A 24702-nucleotide genomic window follows, 5' to 3' on the forward strand; every position below is an offset into this window, starting at 1 on the left:
TCGAAGGGAGCAAAATAATGTTCATGTAATTTAATTTTTTATAAATTCATTATTATATTTGTTTATGAGCCAATTAAAATCAACATTGATTAAAATGTAATTTCTTTTGAATAAGTTCTTCACTGTGCAATGTCTTGAAATCTGGACTTTTATTTTGAAGGTTTCTCATGACGATAAGTGACGTCATCGTTAGTGCCGCTAGCAGAGTAGTAGTCCGAGACTAGCCTTGAATAAATAGTATTCTGCCAGCAGCACAGACAACGACGTCAATTAGTATGGTAATGGTAAAACCTTCAAAAATAAAAGCCTGCATTTCAAAACATTGCATAACTCATTCAAATAATATTGAATTTTAATCAATTGCCACTTTTATTGTGCCAACAACAAAATACAAAACGGCAATTTATGAAAACAAATATATGGTTTCTAAAAACATATATATATTTTTTTGATCAATAATGAAAAAATACAATGTTGACACTGATATGTTAAGAATATTGGCCTGTAGAGATTACATTTCTACCTGTCTCAGCTAAAGTGGGGTGGGAAATACTCAGTTTGGTCTATACTAACCTTATATGTGTAGTTTTGGAGGGGGACTGTGTCGTACATACCCAGCAGTACTTTGTTCTTCACCCCGTCCATAGCCCCCAATGCAATACAATAGATTGTAAGAAGGATCCATATTGGCTTGTAGAGCGAAAACCTTTCTACCTGTCACAGCTAAAGTGGGCTGGGAAATACTCAGTAGGGTCTCTACTAACCAAATATAGTTAGTTTCTCTATAAGCCAATATGCAGTGTCAGTATTCTGTATTCAACCCGTTGCTCAGCACGATAGCCATTTATTTTATTTAACCCTTATTTTACCAGGTAAGTTGACTGAGAACACATTCTCATTTACAGCAACGATCTGGGGAATAGTTACAGGGGAGAGAAGGGGGGATGAAAGAGCCAATTGTAAACTGGGGCTGATTAGGTGACCATGATGGTACGAAGGCCAGATTAGTAATTTAGCCAGGATACCAGGGTTAACACCCCTACTCTTACGATAAATGCCAAGGGATCTTTAGTGACCACAGAGAGTCAGGACACCCGTTTAACATCCCATCCAAAAGACGGCACCCTGTACAGGGCAATGTTCCCAATCATTGTCCTGGGGCATTGTGATATTTTTTTAGACTAGAGCAAAGGGTGCCTCCTACTGGCCCTCCAACACCACTTCCAGCAGCATCTGGTCTTCCATCCAGGGACCAACCAGGGCCAACGCTGCTTAGCTTCAGAAGCAAGCCAGCAGTGGGATGCAGAGTGGTATGCTACTGGCATTTAAGTTTCTGAAATTGAGTAATTCCAATAACATATATTTGTATTTTATTAAAAGTATTTATATAAATATGTCAAATTATCCATGTATTACAATGCTGTGAAAAACAGATGTGCTGCACTTGAGTGCAAAAAAATATATATCGATTTACCCAAACTTTAGCATGTCTTTGCAGAGGGACTCTTATTTTGAAGGAAAAAATAAAGCGTGTGTTCGTAAATTCACACTGGCGTGCCAGACTGAGTATGTACATTCATTGTCCGTTCATAAATTCAGAGCATACATTGGACGCTCTGGCCGAGGAGTAGGGTTTATCTGAGTGTTCTGACCTCACAACGGCAGTCACCCAAGTTAACTGGTTAAAGTTAGCTTGCTAGCTACTTCCAGACATAAATGAGAGAACACCTTACTCTGACCATTGTTCTCGCACTAGCAGAGCTGTTTAGGCTGTGTTCTTGTTACATAGAGTGTTGGTGACTGTAATTGTGCTGCTGGCAACAATTGACAAGTTTTTTTTTTGCCGACTTTTACTGACACCGGTCTTAAGGGTGTTGCGGGTTCATAAATGCATCAGTTATTCGGCACCCCGTCACACTCAGACGGCAGCGCTCTGAATTCGGATTAGATATCCAGAGTGAATTTACGAACGCACCCGAGATCTTGCGGACAGCATAACATCCTGATGCTAGGAGAACGGTTAATAGTCATCGGTCTGTATGATTCCCCAGTGACGCCCATACGACCTGAAAATCAACTATTAGCTACGTTATTAACTAGTCACAGAGTGTGGTAAGTGCAATAACCAACCTATGTGATGTTTTTGTCTTCAAAATAGAAACCGGAAAAATTCCAAATGTGTCCGTATCGCTAGGCCAGGTAGTACTGTGCAAACAGTGTGGCTAACTACAGCTAGCTAGCTATCATCGCAGCCAAATCACTAACTCTGGTCAATGTTGTTACGTGCGGTTTAATCTTTCTATTTTCCCCAATTTTGTTTAGTGACTGGCATCAATTTACTTTCGTTACTCACCAAAGTCACTAGCTATGTTATTGGAGTGCTGACACACTTTGTCGTTTCCCAGAAATACCGGTAAACGTTATTGAGCACTTTTGTTTTCCTCCAGACTGTCTCTGGTCCATACAGCCATTGGTCCACGCACATGCTCGTTAGGACCCACAGAGCCGGTGTTTCGGCTCGGAAAGTGTACCTCAATCCTGGGATGAGAAATGTGTTGTACTCCGAATTGTCCCGTTATCCCAACTGTTAAAACGAGAATATTGAAAGATTACGGGAGTTTATTTAAACGTATTGGTTTAACAGTTGCGATAATGGTACAACTGGGAGTACAACTCATTTCTCGCCCCTGGTTTGGAGGTACGTTTTCCCGAAGCCATAACTTGCGCAGTGACTTAATAATATAAACATGAAAGTGTGTCGGATCTGCTAGTTTGCGTCTGGACCAGCGCTACAACAAGATTAGCAAAGCTAGCCAGAACTGCTCTCTGACTGTGACTCGAGTTGGTCGGCAGTACTTTAATGTTTTTTTTGTAATGATAATTTAAATCGTTGCCTTGCCCCATGGATGCTTGTAGTTATCTATTAGGAATGTAGCCAGCCAGCTAGTTTGTGTGATAATTGTTAGCTGGCTAGCTACAGTATAGTAACTGACTAACGTTAGCTAGCTAACGTGTTAGCCAACATAAACTGACATAACCAAATTAAGCAGCAGCTGTGCATAGCATTTGGTAGTTGTCTACAGTAGCTAGTTTCACAGTCATAAGGTAGCTAGCTATCTTCTATGTTAGCCAGAGGTATGACTGTTATTAGCTGGCTAGCCATACAAGGTCTACGCTAAGTTAGCTAATAGGCTTTTGCATAGTAACAACAAACAATGGCGTGCATAATTAGAAACATAATAACCAGTTGTCTGTCTTGTCTGTCTTGTTTGTTGAACACCGAGGTAAAGTTGGTTTTATATTCACAAATTCAAGACATTCGCCAAAAGCCTTTTATTTTATTTTTTTATCATTAACTAATTCACCATTTGACACAGAATCATCAACCTAGATATGATTTATTCTATAAATGTCTAGCATCATTTTACAACCTTTTGTTTTGAGTAAAAAAATCCAGTTTTGATTTGATAGAGGGCGTGTGGTCAAAGTTCTAACGAGTCTGTTATACCCTATTAGAAGGGTCCTGGCATAACATTCTGCATCTTCAGTCATATTAAATTAGATTACAGGAACAAACGACGGGATGAAGGGGTCAGGCCTGATTAACAAAGAAGACGGGTGGATGGATCAAGAGGACCAAGAGGATCAACATCAACATTCCACAGTGGAGATAAGGAAAACTAAGAGTGAACCATAACAAACACTACTGTTCAAAAGTTTGGGGTCACTTAGAAATGTCCTTATTTTCAACAGTGAAGAGGTGATTCTGGGATGCTGACCTTCTAGGCAGAGTTGCAAAGAAAAAGCCATTTCTCAGACTGGCCAATAAAAATAAAATATTAAGATGCGCAAAAGAACAGACACTGGACAGAGATATGGCTTATTCTTTGCAACTCTGCCTCGAAGGCCAGCATCCCAGAGTCGTCTTTTCACTGTTGACATTGAGGCTGGTGTTTTGCGGGTACTATTTATTGAAGCTGCCAGTTGAGGACTTGTGAGGCATCTGTTTCTCAAACTAGACACTCTAATGTACTTGTCCTCTTGCTCAGTTGTGCACCGGGGCCTCCCACTCCTCTTTTCTATTCTGGTTAGAGCCAGTTTGCGCTGTTCTGTGAAGGGAGTAGTGCACAACGTTGTACGAGATCTTCAGTTTCTTTTAATTTCTCGCATGGAATAGCCTTCATTTCTCAGAACAAGAATGAACTGACGAGTTTCAGAAGAAAGGACTTTGTTTCTGGCCATTTTCTAGCCTGTAATTGAACCCACAAATGCTGATGCTCCAGACACTCAACTAGTCTAAAGAAGGCCAGTTTTATTGCTTCTTTAATCAGGACAACAGTTTTCAGCTGTGCTAACATAATTGCAAAAGGGTTTTCTAATGATCAATTAGCCTTTAAAAATGATAAACTTGGATTAGCTAACACAACGTGCCATTGGAACACAGGCGTGATGGTTGTTGATAATGGGCCTATGTAGATATTCCATAAAAAATCTGCCGTTTCCAGCTACAATAGTCATTTACCTCATTAGCAACGTTTACACTGTATTTCTGATCATTGATGTTATTTTAATGGACAATGATCTGCTTTTCTTTAAAAAACATGGACATTTCTAAGTGACCCCCATCTTAAGAACTGTAGTGTATGTATATACCAGAGGGTGGATAACAATATAAAACGCTAATAAGTGGACGGTACATGTTTTGTTTTTAGGCTAAATGTATACATTATGATTTGCCTCAGAACTGTATGTGAACCCCTCTGCAATCTACTAGCACTAACCATTAAAACCTAGTACTTCCAACAGGCTATTTGGTTTCTTTCTCTCTCAAACTGCTAGCACAGAGCCTACGTGAAAATGTGTTTTTTCACAACAAAAAAATCAACTGGCTCAAATCGGCTCTACATAATTCAGCAGGGAGGTGTGCAACTACCACACATTATACCAGTGGAGAAACTACGTCACCTACATAGGTATTACCATATCCCTTTCAACTCACATTCCTTGCAGAAAGAACTATTTTCTAACCTTTTAAAACGTCCAGAAAGACAGTGGTCTTAGAAGAGTATTTATAGTTTAAAAGACATATTTTATGTGAATGGATGTGGATGAAAGAATTCTGTCAGTGTTTTAATGTCCTAGTTTCATATTTTTCTTCTTTACCTCTTTCTTCTTTACCTCCAACTCTATATATCCAAGTGAGCCTATGAGGACCTTGGGGATCAGATTTACCATTATACCCATTGATCAAACATAACAGACAGACACTGCTCAAAAGGAGTTGTTTGTTATATCGATGCTCAGTTGCCACTTTATTAGGTTCACCACCCTATTCACGAAAATAAATTGCTCCTACATACACCAAGTCCCATGGTCTTTGCTTGCTAGACACTAAAGCATGCAGAGAAGTATTCAGGTATTCTGTTACTGTTTGTTTGAACTTTAGAATGTGCAAAATGACAGCACAGTCTTTGATGGTCTTTTGTAACTCAGAAAAGTTTCAAAACGTGTACTGACTGTGTAATAAACTCCAACTGGACTTAACTTGAACAGTATCTCCTTTCCCAGTTTCATCAACAGTTTTGAATTCGCTCTGTTCCAGATGCATAGGGGGGGTGTACCTAATAAAGTGACCACTGCTTCTATATACTTTCCAGAATGTGTTCTGGGAATACCTGGGGTATTAAACATTTGGCTGTAAATGTTGAACAGTTGAATCTATTACCCCAGAAGATGGTACCGTTCAGCTTGTCTGGGGATGACAAAGAAGGACTTTAACAAAGCCAAAATAGGAAAATATTGGAAGGAGCCTCTTTGGTGTTAAATTAGAGACATATAAATAAAGGACTGGTGTGCCTTGTAACTACTTTAAAATGTGGAACTGTTGCACTAAAAATGCAAACATTGATTTGGCATACAATTGAAGGTTGTGTAACTTCATATAGAACAAATTGCACTTGAAATGAACATTTCTCGCAAATAAATGTATATTTTCACTTTTTTCTGCGACAATCACTGAATTAGTTGGTTATTGATTTATTCATCTTTACATGCAATATTTGAGATTTTATGTATTTCTAGAAAATCAAAACTGGAATTTGTCTGCATAACAAAAGGTTGTAAAAGTATGCTAGACATTTATAGAATAAATCATATCTAGATTGATGATTCTGTGACATGGTGAATTAGTTATTGATTTTTAAATGGCTTTTGGCGAATGTCTGTTGAATGTCCGAATGTGTGACTATAAAATCGACTTCACCTTGGTTTGCTGATCGCCCTAGCAAACCAGTGCAATTGTCCATTCAAAAAAAGTTTGTTACTTTCAGCTGAAACATCTGTGTCTCTACCTGTCCATCCATCTGACAGTTTAGAGGAGCTATCACAATGGAGCCATTGGGACAGGATGCCAACGACCACGGCCAAAACTCAGTTGGCGACGGTGTGCACCCATGGGAGGTAACAGACATGACCAGGCTCCGCCGCTTTATCTGCTACGGCTCGGAAATGGCCATCTATGACACCAAGGAGCACCGGCTGGGCATGGAGAGTGCCCTGGCTCTGCTCTCCCTGCTACAGGAGGGCAGGGGTTGCGAGGTGGTGGAGGAGGTCAAGAGGCTGGCTCTGGAGGGCAGGCCAGTCAGGACCAACCCTTCCCTGTTCGCCTTAGCTGTGTGCTCCCAACATTTGGACCTGAATACCAGACAGGGGGCGTTCCGAGCCCTGAGTGACGTGTGCCGGGCCCCCGAGCACCTCTTTACCTTCATCCAGTACAAGAAGGAGGCAAAAGAGAGGATGCGGTGCGGGATATGGGGACGGGCCCTGAGGAAAGCGGTGTCGGATTGGTACAATAAACAGGACCCCATGGGCCTGGCTCTGGCGGTGACCAAGTATAAAACGAGAGAGGGCTGGTCGCATCAGGATCTGCTCAGACTCTCCCACGCCAAGCCTGCTAACGAAGGTGAGCTGCAAGAGATTTACAATGTACACACTCTCAAACACTATTATCAATATACAAGGGACATAAGTAAATGGTGTAAGATTTAGACTACGGAGAATGTTTTTTTGTGTTGATGCCATTTTTTTAGTATAAGGGTTATCCTCATGGATGAAATCAGTAATAAAATAGTATCTCAGTAAAGCCTTTAAAGTAACAAGTGATTGTCTGATTTTTGCTCTGACAACTCTGCTGTGCTTGCAGCGATCGTGTTGATCAGTAAATACATTATGAAAGGATGGAAGGAGGTCCAGGGGGCATACGCCGACAAGGAGAACTCGGAGGAGGTGATCAAAGTCCTCTCGTACCTGGAAGCGGTTGAGAAGGTCAAACACAGTGCTGATGAGATGGAGGTCAGCCATCTAATAGAGGAGCATAGTCTGGAGCGGGAACAACTTCTGACAGACCACCTGAAGTCCAAAGCGGTGAGCAGTGTGCACCGACCAACTTATGTTTTTAACCAACTCTTTTAAAGGTGTACTTTGCTCAAATTAAAGTTGGTCAGATGTTGAGATGTCCTCGTCACTGCTAGCTTTTTTTTTTTAAGAGTGTAGTCCCACTCCTCACAGTTTTGGTTATTAACCGTGATACATAGGAAAGATAGAGGAGAGAGTGTGCTGAAATATAGCAGTGTGACAGATTCAAATCCATTGCGCGGGAGTATATGTAGGCTGGGGCCTGCGGCTTAGACCACTAGCCTACTCTAAGCCACACTCCTAGCTGTTTTCTACATCCAGCTCTATGTCTCAATGCCATATTAATGGGAAATATTAGCACCATATAATTATCATAGTGGAATTATCACTTTTTCATGTGTAGGGTCTCAAGACATCCTTATTACTTTTGTGGGATGGGGGTTGTTTTTTGGTCATGTATGATGCCTTTTCTCCACTGCAGGTATGGAAGGCATTGTTAAAGGAGATGCCCATGGAGTCAATGCTAAGGACCCTGGGTAAGATGACAGCAGACCAAGTCCTGGAACCAGGAAGCTCAGACGTGGCAGAGGTGTGCGAGAGGATCCAGAGTGAGGCGGCTTTAAAGAAGGTGAGGCGTACCTACCTACTGTCTCTCACCTTCTGACAACTGGGATTCATTCACATAATGCTTTCCCAGGGATCTATCTAACTGTTTTATTCTTGTCTTAGGCAAAACTCCACCCTTTCAGCGTCTTGACAGCCTCGGAAAACTACAAAAGGGGCCAAGGCAACCGGGGGAAAGTGAAATGGGAACCAGACGTTGACATCATCAAAGCACTGGACTCTGCTTTCTACAAATGTTTCACAGTAAGTCGAGCGTCGCATATACTGATACTCACAGATAGGGCTGTGGCAGTCATGAAATTTTGTCAGCCAGTGATTGTCAAGCAAATGTTAATTAACATAAACATATTTAGCATAACCTGCAAGCCACTGATGCAGAACTTTGGAACATCTACATTTTAAAAAGTCTAATACATTTAATATAGCTTGCACCATCACAATAAATCCATTATTTATTTTAGACAGGTCTTAAGAAACATGATATGAAGAAAATTTTCCATTTATATTTTAGTCATTTACTGTAAGTCACTCTTATCCAGAGCGACTTACAGTAGTGAATGCATGCATTTCATACATTTATAATTATTTTCTCTCCGTACTGGTCCCCCGTGGGAATCAAACCCACAACCCTGGCGTTGCAAACACCATGCTCTACCAACTGAGCCACACGGGACTGTAGTCTATTTCAGAAGAACAGAATAGCATACTCTTGAGTTGTCCTGATCTACCTATGCCATATAGTTGTGGGCTACACTAGTTCATTTAGCAGACAAGATTTGCTTAGAATTACAGTGGCATTATTTTATGGTATGAAAAATACATTTGAACATAGCTGAATAAAATATAAATAATATTTTCACCAAACGATTTCTGAGGGAGTGCCTACGTGGCTGTTCTGTGTTGAGCGGTTAACAAAGAAACAGGTCCTCCTATATGCTTAATTTAGAGCTATGTATTCAACTTCAGTTGTGATCCAAACGTTGGGCTATAGGTTTTGATTTTTAATACATTCTAAGGCTGCATGATGCGGCTAATGATTAGAAAAAGTTGCATGAAAGGCATGAGCTCTGCTTTGTTTCTTGCACACGCTGAACACACTTCAACAGTCTCTCATTCACAATTTGACAAGCACTTGATAGTGCCTGGAATTTCCCAGTGGCATCCCCCTTGTGTGGGAATATAATAATAATTCCCAGCTGCGTGCTCCAAAGCATCCAGGAGAAGGTCATTCGGAAAGTATTCTGACCCCTTGACTTTTTCCACATTTTGTTACATTACAGTCTTATTCAAATATTTATTACAAAACAATTCCTCAATCTACACACAATACCCCATAATGACAAAGTGAGAACAGGTTTTTAGACATTTTTGCAAATGTATTACAAATAAAAAACAGTTACATTATTTACATAAGTATCCAGACCCTTTGCTATGAGACTTGAAATTGAGCTCAGGTGCATCCTGTTTCCATTGAAGCCAAACTATGGCATGCAACTGCGCATGGGGACAAAGATCGTACTTTTTGGAGAAATGTCCTCTGGTGTGATGAAACAAAAATAGAGCTGTTTGGTCATAATGACCATCGTTATGTTTAGAGGAAAAAGGGGGACGCTTGCAAGCTGAAGAACACCATCCCAACCGTGAAGCATGGGGGTGGCAGCATCATGTTGTGGGGGTGGTTTGCTGCAGGAGAGACTGGTGCACTTCACAAAATAGATGGCATCATGAGGAAGGAGAATTATGTGGATATATTGAAGCAACATCTCAAGACATCAGTCAGGAAGTTAAAGCTTGGTTGCAAATAAGTCTTCCAAATGGACAATGTCCCCAAGCATACTTCCAAAGTTGTGGCAAAATGGCTTAAGGACAACATAGTCAAGGAGTGGCCATCACAAAGCCCTGACCTCAATCCCATAGAAAATTTGTGGGCAGAACTGAAAAAGCATGTGAGAGCAAGAAGGCCTGACTCAGTTACACCAGCTCTGTCAGGATGAATGGACCAAAATTCACCCAACTTATTGTGGGAAGCTTGTGGAAGGCTACCTGAAATATTTGACCCAAGTTAAACAATTTAAAGGCAATGCTACCAAATAATAATTGAGTGTATGTAACTTCTGACCCACTGGGAATGTGATGAAAGAAATAAAAGCTGAAATAAATCATTCTCTCCACTATTATTCTGACATTTCACATTCTTAAAATAAAGTGGTGATCCTAACTGACCTAAGCCAGGGCATTTTTACTAGGATTAAATGTCAGGAATTGTGAAACAGAGTTTAAATGTATTTGGCTAAGGTGTATGTAAACTTCCGACTTCAACTGTATGTAAATTTATACATTTGCAGAAATAAAAAAATATATACTTTTTGCTTTGTCATTATGGGGTATTGTGTGTAGTTTAAAGGGGGGGTAATCAATTATAGAATAAGGTCGTAACGTAACAAAATATGAAAGTCAAGGGGTCTGAAAACGTTCGAATGCACTCTGTGTGAAAATTGTTTTGATTTAGAAGTGACCGTTATCATGCACCTGTCTCGGAACAGATGCTGGGGGAAAAAATGTAATCTATGCACTTAATTAGCAAACGGTGGACGCTTTTCCCGTGGTTAATTTTCATGCCAGCCAGGTAGGCAATACTCTTGTTGTAAAGTGAAGCGATGTGTTTAGTGTTAGGAAATTTGAGAAATAAATATAGTAGGCCTAGCCTATAGAAACCTGATGGGCTCCTCTTTTTAATAGAGGCCATCAACTGTTTTCTCACGCAATTGCCTATGGGGTCTCATGAAGTGTTTGATTTTTCGATCACATTTGCATTGATGTCACAGTGATTAGAGAGACAATAGAGTGCTGAGTAGGCTACTAATGACCATGAGCAGCATCAGAGCTTGGAGAACCCTAGTTACCGTGACTAAACGGTCACATGGAATTTGACTGCGGTCGTTACTCGTCACCGCCGGTGTGGCGGTAAAGCGGTCACCGTAACAGCCCTACACAGAGCATCCCACTGTTCTGAGTAGTGTTCACAAATGCAAAACGTTAATTGTCCCCCACGATGAAATGGATACGTTTGTCGCACACGATATCTGACGTTAGTGGCCACATTTTTACGAAACATGGGTATGATGCGTCGTGCCATATAGATCCGGGATTTTCAAAATGACACTGATTGGCCCAAGGTGGTAGCTATCGTAATTAACTGAAATGTGTTAGTCACAAACAATATCTTAATTGGGATGCATTATTATTCAGGGACGACATGTTTACTGTTGCCATGTTTTTTTTCGTTTTTTTCCCATTACATTTTAGTCATTTAGCAGATGCTCTTATCCAGAGCGACTTACATAAGTAATTAGGGTTAAGTGCCTTGCTAAAGGACACATTGACAGATTTTTCACCTAGCCGGCTCTGGATTGAACCAGCAACCTTTTTCGGGTTACTGGACCAGCACTGTTAACCTCTAGGCAACCTGCCACCTTACTTCACTTGTGTTTCTTTCCTGAGAACGTGGAGCCGGCGGGGAAGCGCTTTATGGTGGCGGTGGACATTAGCACATCACTGAGCAGCGTTGTTAAGGGGACTGCCGTCAGCACAGCTGTAGCGGCTGCAGCCATGGCCATGGTAAGTCAACGCACTATGAGCGGTACTCCTAAACAAGGCTAAATGACTAATGTAGTTGTTTTGTAGCTGTCTTTCAAAGCGGTGTCTCTAACAGTTCGAAGACTGGTCTCTGGAGGAAGGTATAGTCAAGGAAAGGGTCTGTTGACACATTCTATGGATTCCTGCCACATGTTTCCCCACATGCCTCCATCTCAAGAGAGCACAGGCATTGCATGCGTGCTTTGTAATGAGGACTTGTCATTTTTACATTTGAATGTTAGTCCCTCTCTGAGATGCCAGGAATTATTTCAGCATTGTGTTCTAAGTTGGTTGTATCTTGGTTGTATCTATGTTACAGATTTTTGCGCGGACGGAGGCAGAGACACAGGTTATGGCCTACTCTGAAGGAGCTATAGTTCCTTGCACCATCACTGAAGGCATGTCTCTTCGACAAGTAGCAACCGAGCTGGTCAAGGTATGGAAACAAGAAGTGTCTCTCTGCAAACTATGCACCTCTGAATGACAAAATACATTTTTTTTACGGAAAGCTTGCTTGGAAAAAAACGAAATTCTCTTGCCAAAGTTCTAAAAGTTCACTGAAAGGCTTGAGAAAAGTTAATTTCCGTTTTGTTACGCTGGGCCCTACTGAACATTATCAATTTAAAATGTAATGACTCTGTGTCATGTTCATAGCTGACCCCCTGTGTCAACCACCTGTTCACAGATCCCCAGTGGCTATACAGACTGTGCTCTCCCCATCCTGTGGGCCTCGGAGAAGACGATCACCGTGGACATGTTCATCATATTCACCAACAGTGCCTGTTGGCACGGCGAGGCCAATCCAGCGGAGTGTCTGAGGATGTACCGACATGTAAGACACTTTGCTGTGGTGTACCACTGTCCTTCCCCTCTTAACTCCTTATTCTTTTGGTTGCATAGATATACAGCCTCATTATTACATCATTATATTGTATGTCATTACGTGGAACTACAACACTGTAGTGGCATGCAAGTGGCAAACATGGCATGACACATCCGCAAATATTGTATCCTCTGATCGTTCTTAATCATGTCAAATTAAAATGTATTGGTCTCGTACACATATTTTACAGATGTTATCGCAGGTACAGTGAAATACTTATGTTTCTAACTCAAAGTGCGATAATACCTAGCAATACACACCAATTCTAAAAATATGAGTTAGTTGGGCGGCATCCACATTTTCATACTGTTTCTGTACCTTCCCGGGGTTATACGGTATTACCGAATGTCCACACAAGGGCCGGTATTTCCCAAAAAACACTTCCTTTTTTTTTTTTTTTAATACATAACTATTTAGGCAACAGGGATCTTGATCCAGGAGAGGTTTGAATGTCTCTGTTGTAACCAAGAAGCTTGATCTTGACATCTAGCCACTTAGCTAGCAAGTTAGCAAACCAAATGCATAGCTGGAGTCCTGAGCTGGATCTAATTTATTTGACACATTGGACATTTTTTATAGTTATACTTAACCTATAGTTACAGTATAAGTAACTATTATTACGGTATCGTATTACGGTATTGAAAATCATACCGGCATTATTTGTAAATATTTCTAAATTCAAAAACATCCTGTGGCGTTCTGCATTAGCATCGAATAGCCCCCATGATATGCAACTTTTCAGCGAAGTTAGGAACCAATATACACAGGCAGTTAGGAAAGCTAAGGCTAGCTTTTTCAAGCAGAAATTTGCATCCTGTAGCACAAACTCAAAAAAGTTCTGGGACACTGTAAAGTCCATGGAGAGTAAGAGCACCTTCTCCCAGCTGCCCACTGTACTGAGGCTAGGAAACACTGTCACCACCAATAAATCCACTATAATTGAGAATTTCAATAAGCATTTTTCTACGGCTGGCCATGCTTTCCACCTGGCTACCCCTACCCTGGTCAACAGCCCTGCACCCCCCACAGCAACTCGCCCAAGCCTCCCCCATTTCTCCTTCACCCAAATCCAGATAGCTGATTTTCTGAAAGAGCTGCAAAATCTGGACCCCTACAAATCAGCCAAGCTAGACAATCTGGACCCTCTTCCTAAAATTATCTGCCGAAATTGTTGCAACCCCTATTACTAGCCTGTTCAACCTCTCTTTCGTATCGTCTGAGATTCCCAAAGATTGGAAAGCTGCCGCGGTCATCCCCCTCTTCAAAGGGGGTGACACTCTAGACCCAAACTGCTACAGACCTATATCTATCCTACCCTGCCTTTCTGAGGTCTTCGAAAGCCAATTTAGCAAACAGATTACCAACCATTTCGAATCCCACCGTACCTTCTCCGCTATGCAATCTGGTTTCAGAGCTGGTCATGGGTGCACCTCAGCCACACTTAAGGTCCTAAACGATATCATAACCACCATCGATAAGAGACATTATTGTGCAGCCGTATTCATCGACCTGGCCAAGGCTTTCGACTCTTTCAATCACCACATTCTTATTGGCAGACTCAACAGCCTTGGTTTCTCAAATGACTGCCTCGCCTGGTTCACCAACTACTTCTCTCATAGAGTTCATTGTGTCAAATCGGAGGGCCTGTTGTCCGGACCTCTGGCAGTCTCTATGGGGGTGCCACAGGGTTCAATTCTCGGGCCGACTTTCTTCTCTGTATACATCAATGATGTCGCTCTTGCTGCTGGTGATTCTCTGATCCACCTATGCAGACGACACCATTCTGTATACCTCTGGCCCTTTGGACACTGTGTTAACTAACCTCCAGACGAGCTTCAATGTCATATACAACTCTCCTTCTGTGGCCTCCAACTGCTCTTAAATGCAAGTAAAACTAAATGCATGCTCTTCAACCGATCGCTGCCCACACCTGCCCGCCCGTCCAGCATCACTACTCTGGACGGTTCTGACATAGAATATGTGGACAACTACAAATACCTAGGTGTCTAGTTAGACTGTAAACTCTCCTTCCAGACTCGCATTAAGCATCTCCAATCCAAAATTAAATCTAGAATCGGCTTCCTATATCGCAACAAAGCATCCTTCACTCATGCTGCCAAACATACCCTCGTAAAACTGACCATCCTACCGATCCTCGACTTTGGCGATGTCATTTACAAAATAGCCTCCAACACTCTACTCAACAAATTGGATGCAGTCTATCACAATACCATCCATTTTGTCACCAAAGCCCCATACACTACCCACCACTGCGACCTGTACGCTCTCGTTAGCTGGTTCTCGCTTCATACTCGCCGCCATACCCACTGGCTCCAGGTCATCTACAAGTCTCTGCTAGGTAAAGCCCCGCCTTATCTCAGCTCACTGGTCTCCATTGCAGCACCCACCCGTAGCACGCGCTCCAGCAGGTATATCTCACTGGTCACCCCCAAAGCCAATTCTTCCTTTGGCCGCCTTTCCTTCCAGTTCTCTGCTGCCAATGACTGGAACAAACTGCAAAAATCACTGAAGCTGGAGACTCATATCTCCCTCACTAGCTTTAAGCACCAGATGTCAGAGCTGCTCACAGATCACTGCACCTGTACATAGCCCATCTGTAAACAGCCCATCCAACTACCACATCCCCATACTGTATTTATTTATATATTTATCTTGCTCCTTTGCACCCCAGTATCTCTACTTGCACATTCATCTTCTGCACATCTACAATTCCAGTGTTTAATTGCTATATTGTAGTTACTTCGCCACCATGGCCTATTTATTGCCTTACCTCATTTGCACACACTGTATATACACTTTTTCTACTGTACTATTGACTGTGTGTTTGTTTATTCCATGTGTAACTCTGTGTTGTTGTATGTGTCGAACTGCTTTGCTTTATCTTGGCCAGATCGCAGTTGTAAATGAGAACTTGTTCTCAACTTGCTTACCTGGTTAAATAAAGGTGAAATAAATAAAATGAATGGTATATTGCCCAAGCCTAGTCAGAGTCTGGAATATAAATATATGTACCAGTCAAAAGTTTGGACACCTACTCATTTAAGGGTTTTTATTTTACTATTTTCTACATTGTCTTGAAGGAGTTCCCACGTATGCTGAGCACTTGTTGGCTTGTTGGCTGCTTTTCCTTCTCTCTGTGGTCCAACTCATACCAAATTATCTCAGTTGGGTTGATGTCGGGTGATTGTGGAGGCCAGGTCATCTGATGCCGCACTCCATCACTCTCCTTCTGGTCAAATAGCTCTTCCACAGCCTGGAGGTGTGTTTGCGTCATTGTCCTGTTGAAAAACAAATTATATTCCCACTAAGTGCAAACTAGATGGGATGGCATATCGCTGCAGAATGCTGTGGTAGCCATGCTGGTTCAGTGTACCTTGAATTCTAAATAAATCAGACCGTGTCACCAGCAAAGCACCATCACACCACCACCTCCATGCTTCACGGTGGGAACCACACATGCGCAGATCATACGTTCACCTGCTCTGCGTCTCAGAAAGACACGGCAGTTGGAACCAAAAATCTAAAATTTGGACTCGTCAGACCAAAGGACAGATTTCCACCGGTCTAATGTCTATTGCTCATGTTTCTTGGCCCAGGCAAGTCTCTTCTTCTTATTGGTGTCCTTTAGTAGTGGTTTCTTTGCAGCAATTTGACCATGAAGGCCTGATTTCACGCGGTCTCCTCTGAACAGTTGATGTTGAGATGTGTCTGTTACTTGAACTCTGAAGAATTTATTTGGGCTGCAAATTCTAATGAACTTATCCTTTGCAGCAGATGTAACTCTGGGTCTTCCTTTTCTGTTGCGGTCCTCATGAGAGCCAGTTTCATCATAGCGCTTGATGGTTTTTGCAACTGCACTTGAAGAAACTTTCAAAGTTCTTAATGTTCCATATTGACTGACCTTCATGTCTTAAAGTAATGATGGACTGTCATTTCTCTTAGTTTATTTGAGCTGTTCTTGCCATAATATGGACTTGGTCTTTTGCCAAGTAGGTTCTATCTTGTGTATACCAACCCTATTTTGTCACAACACAGCTGATTGGCTCAAACGCATTAAGAAGGAAAGAAATTCCACAAATTAACTTTTTAACAAGGCACACCTGTTAAATGCATTCCAGGTGACGACCTCATGAAGCTAGTTAAGAGTGTGCAAAGCTGTCATCAAGCCAAAGGGTGGCTACTTTGAAGAATCTAAAATATACACTGCTCAAAAAAATAAAGGGAACACTAAAATAACACATCCTAGATCTGAATGAATGAAATAATCTTATTAAATACTTTTTTCTTTACATAGTTGAATGTGCTGACAACAAAATCACACAAAAATAATCAATGGAAATCCAATTTATCAACCCTTGGAGGTCTGGATTTGGAGTCACACTCAAAACTAAAGTGGAAAACCACACTACAGGCTGATCCAACTTTGATGTAATGTCCTCAAAATGAGGCTCAGTAGTGTGTGTGGCCTCCACGTGCCTGTATGACCTCCCTACAACGCCTGGGCATGCTCCTGATGAGGTGGTGGATGGTCTCCTGAGGGATCTCCTCCCAGACCTAGACTAAAGCATCCGCCAACTCCTGGACAGTCTGTGGTGCAACGTGGCGTTGGTGGATGGAGCGAGACATGATGTCCCAGATGTGCTCAATTGGATTCAGGCCTGGGGAACGGGCGGGCCAGTCCATAGCATCAATGCCTTCCTCTTGCAGGAACTGCTGACACACTCCAGCCACATGAGGTCTAGCATTGTCTTGCATTAGGAGGAACCCAGGGCCAACCGCACCAGCATATGGTCTCACAAGGGGTCTGAGGATCTCATCTCGGTACCTAATGGCAGTCAGGCTACCTCTGGCGACCACATGGAGGGCTGTGCGGCCCCCCAAAGAAATGCCACAACACACCATGACTGACCCACCGCCAAACCGGTCATGCTGGAGGATGTTGCAGGCAGCAGAACATTCTCCACGCCGTCTCCAGACTGTCACGTCTGTCACATGTGCTCAGTGTGAACCTGCTTTCATCTGTGAAGAGCACAGGGCGCCAGTGACGAATTTGCCAATTTTGGTGTTCTCTGGCAAATGCCAAACGTCCTGCACGGTGTTGGGATGTAAGCACAACCCCCACCTGTGGACATCGGGCCCTCATACCACTCTCATGGAGTCTGTTTCTGACCGTTTGAGCAGACACATGCACATTTGTGGCCTGCTGGAGGTCATTTTGCAGGGCTCTGGCAGTGCTCCTCCTGCTCCTCCTTGCACAAAGGCGGAGGTCCTGCTGCTGGGTTGTTGCCCTCCTACGGCCTCCTCCACGTCTCCTGATGTACGGGCCTGTCTCCTGGTAGCGCCTCCATGCTCTGGACACTACGCTGACAGACACAGCAAACCTTCTTGCCACAGCTCGCATTGATGTGCCATCCTGGATGAGCTGCACTACCTGAGCCACTTGTGTGGGTTGTAGACTCCGTCTCATGCTACCACTAGAGTGAAAGCACCGCCAGCATTTAAAAGTGACCAAAACATTAGCCAGGAAGCATAGGAACTGAGAAGTGATCTGTGGTTACCACCTGCAGAACCACTCCTTTATTGGGGGTGTCTTGCTAATTGCCTATAATTTCCACCTGTTGTCTATTCCATTTGCACAACAGCATGTGAAATTTATTGTCAATCAGTGTTGCTTCCTAAGTGGACAGTTTGATTTCACAGAAGTGTGATTGACTTGGAGTTACATTGTGTTGTTTAAGTGTTCCCTTTATTTTTTTGAGCAGTATATTTATTTGTTTAACACTTTTTGGTTACTATATGATTCCATGTTTGTTATTTCATACTTTTTGTTCAATATTATTAGACAGTGTCGAAAATAGTAAAAATAAAGAAAAACCCTTGAATGAGTAGGTGTGTCCAAACTTTTGATTGGTACTGTGTGTGTATATATACAGTGCATTCGGAAAGTATTCAGATGCCTTGACTTTTTCCACATTTTGTTACGTTACAGCCTTAATCTAAAATTGATGAAATTGTTTTTTTGCCCTCAATCTACACACAATACCCCATAATGACAAAGCAAAAAGATGCTTGTAGGAATGTTTGCTAATTTATTCTAAATATCACATTTATGTAAGTATTCAGACCCTTTACTCAGTACTTTGTTGACACACCTTTAGCACTGATTACAGCCTCAAGTCTTCTTGGGTATGACGATACAAGCTTGGCACACCCTGTATTTGGGGAGTTTCTCTCATTCATCTCTGCAGATCCTCTCAGGTTGGATGGGGAGTGTTGCTTCACAGATATTTTCAGGTCTCTCCAGATATGTTCGATCGGGTTCAAGTCTGGGCTCTGGTTAGGTCTCTCAAGGACGTTCTGAGACTTGTCCCGAAGCCACTCCTGCGTTGTCTTGGCTGTTTGCTTAGGGTCATTGTTCTGTTGGAAGGTGAACCTTCGCCCCAGTCTGAGGTCCTGAGCACTCTGGAGCAGGTTTTCATCAAGGATCTCTGTACTTTGCTCCGATCATCTTTGTCTCGATCCTGACTAGTCTCCTAGTCCCTTCCGCTGAAAAACATCCACACTGCATGATGCTGCCGCCACCGTGCTTCACCGTAGGGATGGTCTCAGGTTTCCTCCAGATGTGACACTTGTCATTCAGGCCAAAGAGTTCAATCTTGGTTTTATCAGACCAGAGAATCTTGTTTCTCATAGTCTGAGAGTCCAAGTTGGCTGTCATGTACCTTTTACTGAGGAGTGGCTTCTGTCTGGCCACTCTACCATAAAGGCCTGAATGGTGGAGTGCTGCAGAGATGGTTGTCCTTCTGGAAGGTTCTCCCATCTCCACAGAGGAACTCTAGAGCCCTGTCAGTGACCATCGGGTTCTTGGTCACCTAGGCCCTTCTCCCCCGATTGCTCAGTTTGGCCTGGCGGCCAGCTCTAGGAAGAGTCTTGGTGGTTCCAAACTTCTTCCATTTAAGAATGATGGAGGCCACTGTCTTATTGGGGACCTTCAATGCTGCAGAAATGTTTTGGTACCCTTCCCCAGATCTGTGCCTCGACACAATCCTGTCTTGGAGCTCTACGGACAATTCGTACATTCATCTCTAGTACGTTCATCTCTAGGAGACATAATGTGTCTCCTTCCTGAGCGGTATGACGGCTCCGTGGTCCAAAGATGTTTATACTTGCTTACTATTATTTGTACAGATGAATGTGGCACCTTCAGGCGTTTGGAAATTGCTCCCAAGGATGAACCAGACTTGTGGAAGTCTACAATTTTTTTCTGAGGTCTTGGCTGATTTATTTTGATTTTCCCATGATGTCAAGCAAAGAGGCACTGAGTTTGAAGCTAGGCCTTGAAATACATCCACAGCTACACCTCCAATTGTCTCAAATTATGTTAATTAGCTTATCAGACGCTTCTAAAGCCATAACATCATTTTCTGGAATTTTCCAAGCTGTTTAAAGGCACAGTCAACTTTGAGTATGTAAACGTCTGACCCACTGAAATTGTGATACAGTGAAATAATCTGTCTGTAAACAATTGTTGGAAAAATGACTTGTCATGCACAAAGTAGATGTCCTAACCGACTTGCCAAAACTATAGTTTATTAACAAGAAATTTGTGGAGTGGTTGAAAAATGAGTTTTTAATGACTCCAACCTGAGTGTATGTAAACTTCCGACTTCAACTCTATCTCAGCAAAAAAGGAAACATCCTCTCGCTGCGTTTATTTTCATTAACTTAACATCTGTAAATATTTGTATGAACATAACAATATTCAACAACTGAGACAAACTTAACAAGTTCCACAGACATGTGACTAACAGAAATTGAATAATGTGTCCCTGAACAAAGGGGGGGTCAAAATCAAACGTAAGTCAGTTTCTGGTGTGGCCACCAGCTGCATTAAGTTCTGCAGTGCATCTCCTCCTCATGGACTGCACCAGATTTGCTAGTTCTTGCTGTGAGATGTTACCCCACTCTTCCACCAAGGAAAACCTGCGAGTTACCGGACATTTCTGGGGGGAATCGCCCTAGCCCTCACCCTCTGATCCAACAGGTTCCAGACGTGCTCAATGGGATTGAGATCTGGGCTCTTCGCTGGTCGTGGCAGAACACTGACATTCCTGTCTCGCAGGAAATCACGCACAGAATGAGCAGTATTGCTGGTGGCATTGTCATGCTGGAGGGTCATGTCAGGATGAGCCTGCAGGAAGGGTACCACATGAGGGAAGAGGATGTCTTCCCTGTAACGCACAGCGTTGAGATTGCCTGCAATGACAACAAGCTCAGTCCGATGATGCTGTGACACACCATGATGGAGCCTCCACCTCTAAATCAATCCCGCTCCAGAGTACATGCCTCGGTGTAACGCTCATTCCTTCGACAATAAACACGAATCCGACCATCACCCCTGGTGAGACAAAACCGCGACTCGTCAGTGAAGACCACTTTTTGCCAGTCCTGTCTGCTCCAGCGACGTTGGGTTTGTGCCCATAGGCGACGTTGTTGCCGGTGATGTCTGGTGAGGACCTGCCTTACAACATGCCTACAAGCCCTCAGTCCAGCCTCTCTCAGCCTATTGCAGACAGCCTGAGCACTGATGGAGGGATTGTGCGTTCCTGGTGTAACTCGGGCAGTTGTGGTTGCCATTCTGTCCCTCAGGTGTGATGTTTGGATGTACCGATCCTGTGCAGGTGTTGTTACACGTGGTCTGGCACTGCGAGGATGATCAGCTGTCCGTCCTGTCTCCCTGTAGCGCTATCTTATGCGTCTCACAGTACGGACATTGCAATTTATTGCCCTGGCCTTATCTGCAGTCCTCATGCTTTCTTGCAGCATGCCTAAAGCACGTTCATGCCGATGAGCAGGGACCCTGGGCATCTTTCTTTTTATGTTTTTTCAGAGTCAGTAGAAAGGCCTCTTTAGTGTCCTAAGTTTTCATAACTGTGACCTTAATTGCCTACCGTCTGTAAGCTGTTAGTGTCTTAATGACCGTTCCACATGTGCATGTTCATTAATTGTTTATGGTTCATTGAACAAGCATGGGAAACACTGTTTAAACCCTTTACAATGAAGATCTGTGAAGTTACTTAGATTTTTACGAATTATCTTTGAAAGACAGGGTCCTGAAAAAGGGACATTTATTTTGTGTGTGTGACACTTAGATTGCACACAGGTGGACTTTAACTAATTATGTGACTTCTGAAGGTAATTGGTTGCACCAGATCTTACTTAGGATCTTCATAGCAAAGGGGGTGAATACATATGCACGCACCACTTTTCCGTTTTAGATTTTTTTTAAACAAGTTTCTATTTTTTATTTTTTCACTTCACCAATTTGGACTATTTTGTGTATGTCCATTACATGAAATCCAAATAAAAATCCATTTAAATTACAGGTTGTAATGCATCAAAATAGGAAAAACACCAAGGGGGTGGATTCTTTTGCAAGGCGCTGTATATGCAGGTGTGAATTTACCACATGTGTTTCTTCAACTTTATTGGAGTCCATCTCAAAGATGATCAATGGAAACTGGATGCACTTGAGCTCAATTTCGAGTCTCATAGCAGTGTCTGAATACTTATGTAAACAAGGTGTTTTTTTGTTGTCATACATTTTTTAATCTGTTATTGCTTTGTCATTATGGGGTGTTGTGTAGATTGAGGAAAATATTTAATTTAATCAATTTTAGTATAAGGCTGTAACATATCAAAATGTGGAAAAAGTCAAGTGGTCTGAATACTTTCCAAAGGCACTGTGTATATATATATATATATATATATATATATATATATATATATATATATATAGTGGTGGTGGTGTGAATAGACAGTATGCACAGTATATGAATTTAAAAGGGTCTCGATTGTGTTTTGTTTTTGCTAGAAAATGGGTATCTTCTCCAAACTTATGGTGTGTGGGTTGACCTCCAACGGCCTATCCATCGCTGACCCCGCCGAGGACAGGGGCATGCTGGACCTCTGCGGCTTTGACCTGGGAGCCATAGAGGTCATCCGTAACCTAGCCCTGGACCTGATCTGAGAACAGATTCTGGACAGTGCAAAGACGAGAAAGAAAAATATGGAGAGAATTGGTGGAAATACCTTGAAATGGATGTGGCTGGAAACGACGCAGAGAGCGGATTTCTTTTTTAAAGTTGATATTTCCAATAACGATTTCTTCAATTTATCATAACCTCAAAAAAATTATAAGGTCTCCCTGTTGGTCATGTTGAGAGGTTAGCATGTCTTGGGGGTATGATGCATCAAGTGCTTCATTTCTAAACGGTAAAACAGATGAAAATACTCTCAAATAAAAAGTGACATCTGTACTTTTTGGGCACAGCGGTCTAAGGCACTGCCTCTCCGTGCTAGAGGTGTCACTACAGACCCTGGTTAGATTCCAGGCTGTATCACAACCGGCCGTGATTGGGAGTCCCATAGGGCGGTGCACAATTGTCCCAGCGTCGTCTGGGTTAGAGTTTGGCCGGGGTAGGCCGTCGTTGCAAATAAGAATTTGTTCTTAACTGACTTGCCTAGTTAAATAAATCAAATAAATACTCACACCTCATATCTAACATTTGAGCTCAAATCCAAAATGCTGGAGTATAGAGCCAAATTCAAAGTTTTAGCTTCAGCCTCCAAATAAATACGTAGGGGAGTTTATGTAAGAAGGAATCCCTGTATACATCTACCACTGGAGGATGGCTCAAAATAATGGCTGGAACACCGTTTGATACCATTTCACTTTTTCCACTCCAGTCATTACTACAAGCCTGTCCACCCCAATTAAGGTGCCACCAATCTCCTTTGATATGTTATAGCAAGTTTGATGTGAACATAGAGCGCTTTTTTAATCTGTCAATTTTCATAATTTAGCAAACTCACTTATCCTGAGTGACTTACAGGAGCAAATCAACAGATATTTCACTTAGTCTGTTCAGGGATTCGAGCCAGTGACCTTTTGGTTACTGGCCCAATGTGCTTAACCGCTAGGCAACCTGCCTCGTCTCTTTTGACTTCTTCAATTGGTCTAATCACTATATAGAAGAATAAGCAACTTATTTTGTTCGATTGCAGTATATATTTTTTGTTTTTTTATTAGGTCAAACACATGATAGAATACAGTTGGTGCACTGAAGCATGTAACATGCGAATCCATTTAGTTTAATTTGCTTTGTCACAAGTCAAAACAAGGAAGTATTTGATGCCAAGAGATGAGAGAGTGACTGTCATCATTGTCACTGGCAGTTTTTGGCAAACCTGCAAAATTGGTTTATTCCCTGGGTCATGTTCATTAGGGCAGACGTTCAAAAAGGTTTTAAAATCTTGGACAATGGAAAATTTAAAATGAACGTTTCTTATTGGACAAGTGCAGGAAGTCCCTCCCTGTTTCAATTGGTTTTCTATTTGGTGCCTAATGATCTCGACCCTGGAATCTATTGATTTTATGGATTACCAATGGCTTTTTCTATTGCTGTATCATGTTGTTGAAGGTCTAAACAAGACCATTTAATAGTCTGAAGACTGAAGCTGCTAGACGCACATTAAAAGTATTCCAGTGTAGGAGGTTTATGATAAACAAGCACTAATGTTAGAATGTCAGTTATCCAAATACTTACTAATGTTCCATAGAAACTTACTAGCTACTTTTCCATTGTAATAGATCCCACTGAATGTATCTTTGTCATACTTGTGTAACACTGTAGATATTTAAAATGCAATGCTTTATAATTCTTCAAATATTGAATAAATAAAATGAGAATACTAAAATGCTTTACCTTTTAGCAGTCAATTCAATGGGAGAATGTTGGCTGAAGCTAAAATAGCGCAAGTGGAAAGTATTAACTGTGGTTTATTGAATTGTTATTTTCTGTCTTCTGTCATTTCAGATCAACCCTAATTTAGACAAAACAAATTCAGACCCGGTAACTGTGATTTCTAAAGACCTTTTTACTTTGTGTTGATTTCATCTTATTCAATATAAAGTATGGCACAAAATGTCAGTCTATTAGGGCCCCACCAGTTCCCAAGTTGGTCCCAACCCCATGAGTTGAGATAGAAGCCCATCTGAGGACATCGGTTCGAACGTAGTTAACAGAACATGCTACATTTGAAAATGCTCTAGACCCTAATAA

The 24702-nt window shown here is 42.1% G+C and overlaps 2 protein-coding genes across 4 annotated transcripts in view; one reads left to right on the plus strand and one right to left on the minus strand.

Annotated features, from left to right (window-relative positions):
- The window catches only part of LOC106598552 (beta-1,3-galactosyltransferase 2), a 53552-nt gene that overhangs the window by 10487 nt on the left and 18363 nt on the right, over positions 1-24702 (minus strand). The gene's annotated exons all lie outside the window — the stretch shown is intronic.
- On the plus strand, positions 1503-24339 carry ro60 (Ro60, Y RNA binding protein). 3 transcript variants are annotated; one of them, XM_014189577.3, is made up of 9 exons: positions 1503-2112; positions 6330-6961; positions 7202-7422; positions 7895-8041; positions 8143-8280; positions 11539-11655; positions 11993-12109; positions 12359-12505; positions 22452-24339. In XM_014189577.3, exons 2-9 carry the CDS (start codon positions 6388-6390, stop codon positions 22605-22607), a joined length of 1617 nt encoding a protein of 538 aa, XP_014045052.1. In that variant the 5' UTR covers positions 1503-2112; positions 6330-6387; the 3' UTR covers positions 22608-24339. The 3 variants fall into 3 exon arrangements, with proteins under 3 accessions (XP_014045052.1, XP_014045051.1, XP_014045054.1); XM_014189576.3 differs by having other exon boundaries at positions 1508-2112; positions 6370-6961; XM_014189579.3 differs by lacking the exon at positions 1503-2112 and adding an exon at positions 2136-4973 and having other exon boundaries at positions 6370-6961.

The sequence above is a fragment of the Salmo salar genome, chromosome 03 (genome assembly GCF_965601325.2).
Source record: "Salmo salar chromosome 03, fSalSal1, whole genome shotgun sequence".
Classification (NCBI taxonomy): domain Eukaryota; kingdom Metazoa; phylum Chordata; class Actinopteri; order Salmoniformes; family Salmonidae; genus Salmo; species Salmo salar.

Excerpts from the sequence above, each read along its gene's own strand:
- ro60 (XM_014189577.3), top strand. The coding sequence starts at position 6,388 with ATGGAGCCATTGGGACAGGATGCCAACGACCACGGCCAAAACTCAGTT. Across the intron at positions 6,962-7,201 it reads CGCCAAGCCTGCTAACGAAG|CGATCGTGTTGATCAGTAAA; the intron begins GTGAGCTGCAAG and ends CTGTGCTTGCAG. Across the intron at positions 8,281-11,538 it reads CTTTCTACAAATGTTTCACA|AACGTGGAGCCGGCGGGGAA; the intron begins GTAAGTCGAGCG and ends TTCTTTCCTGAG.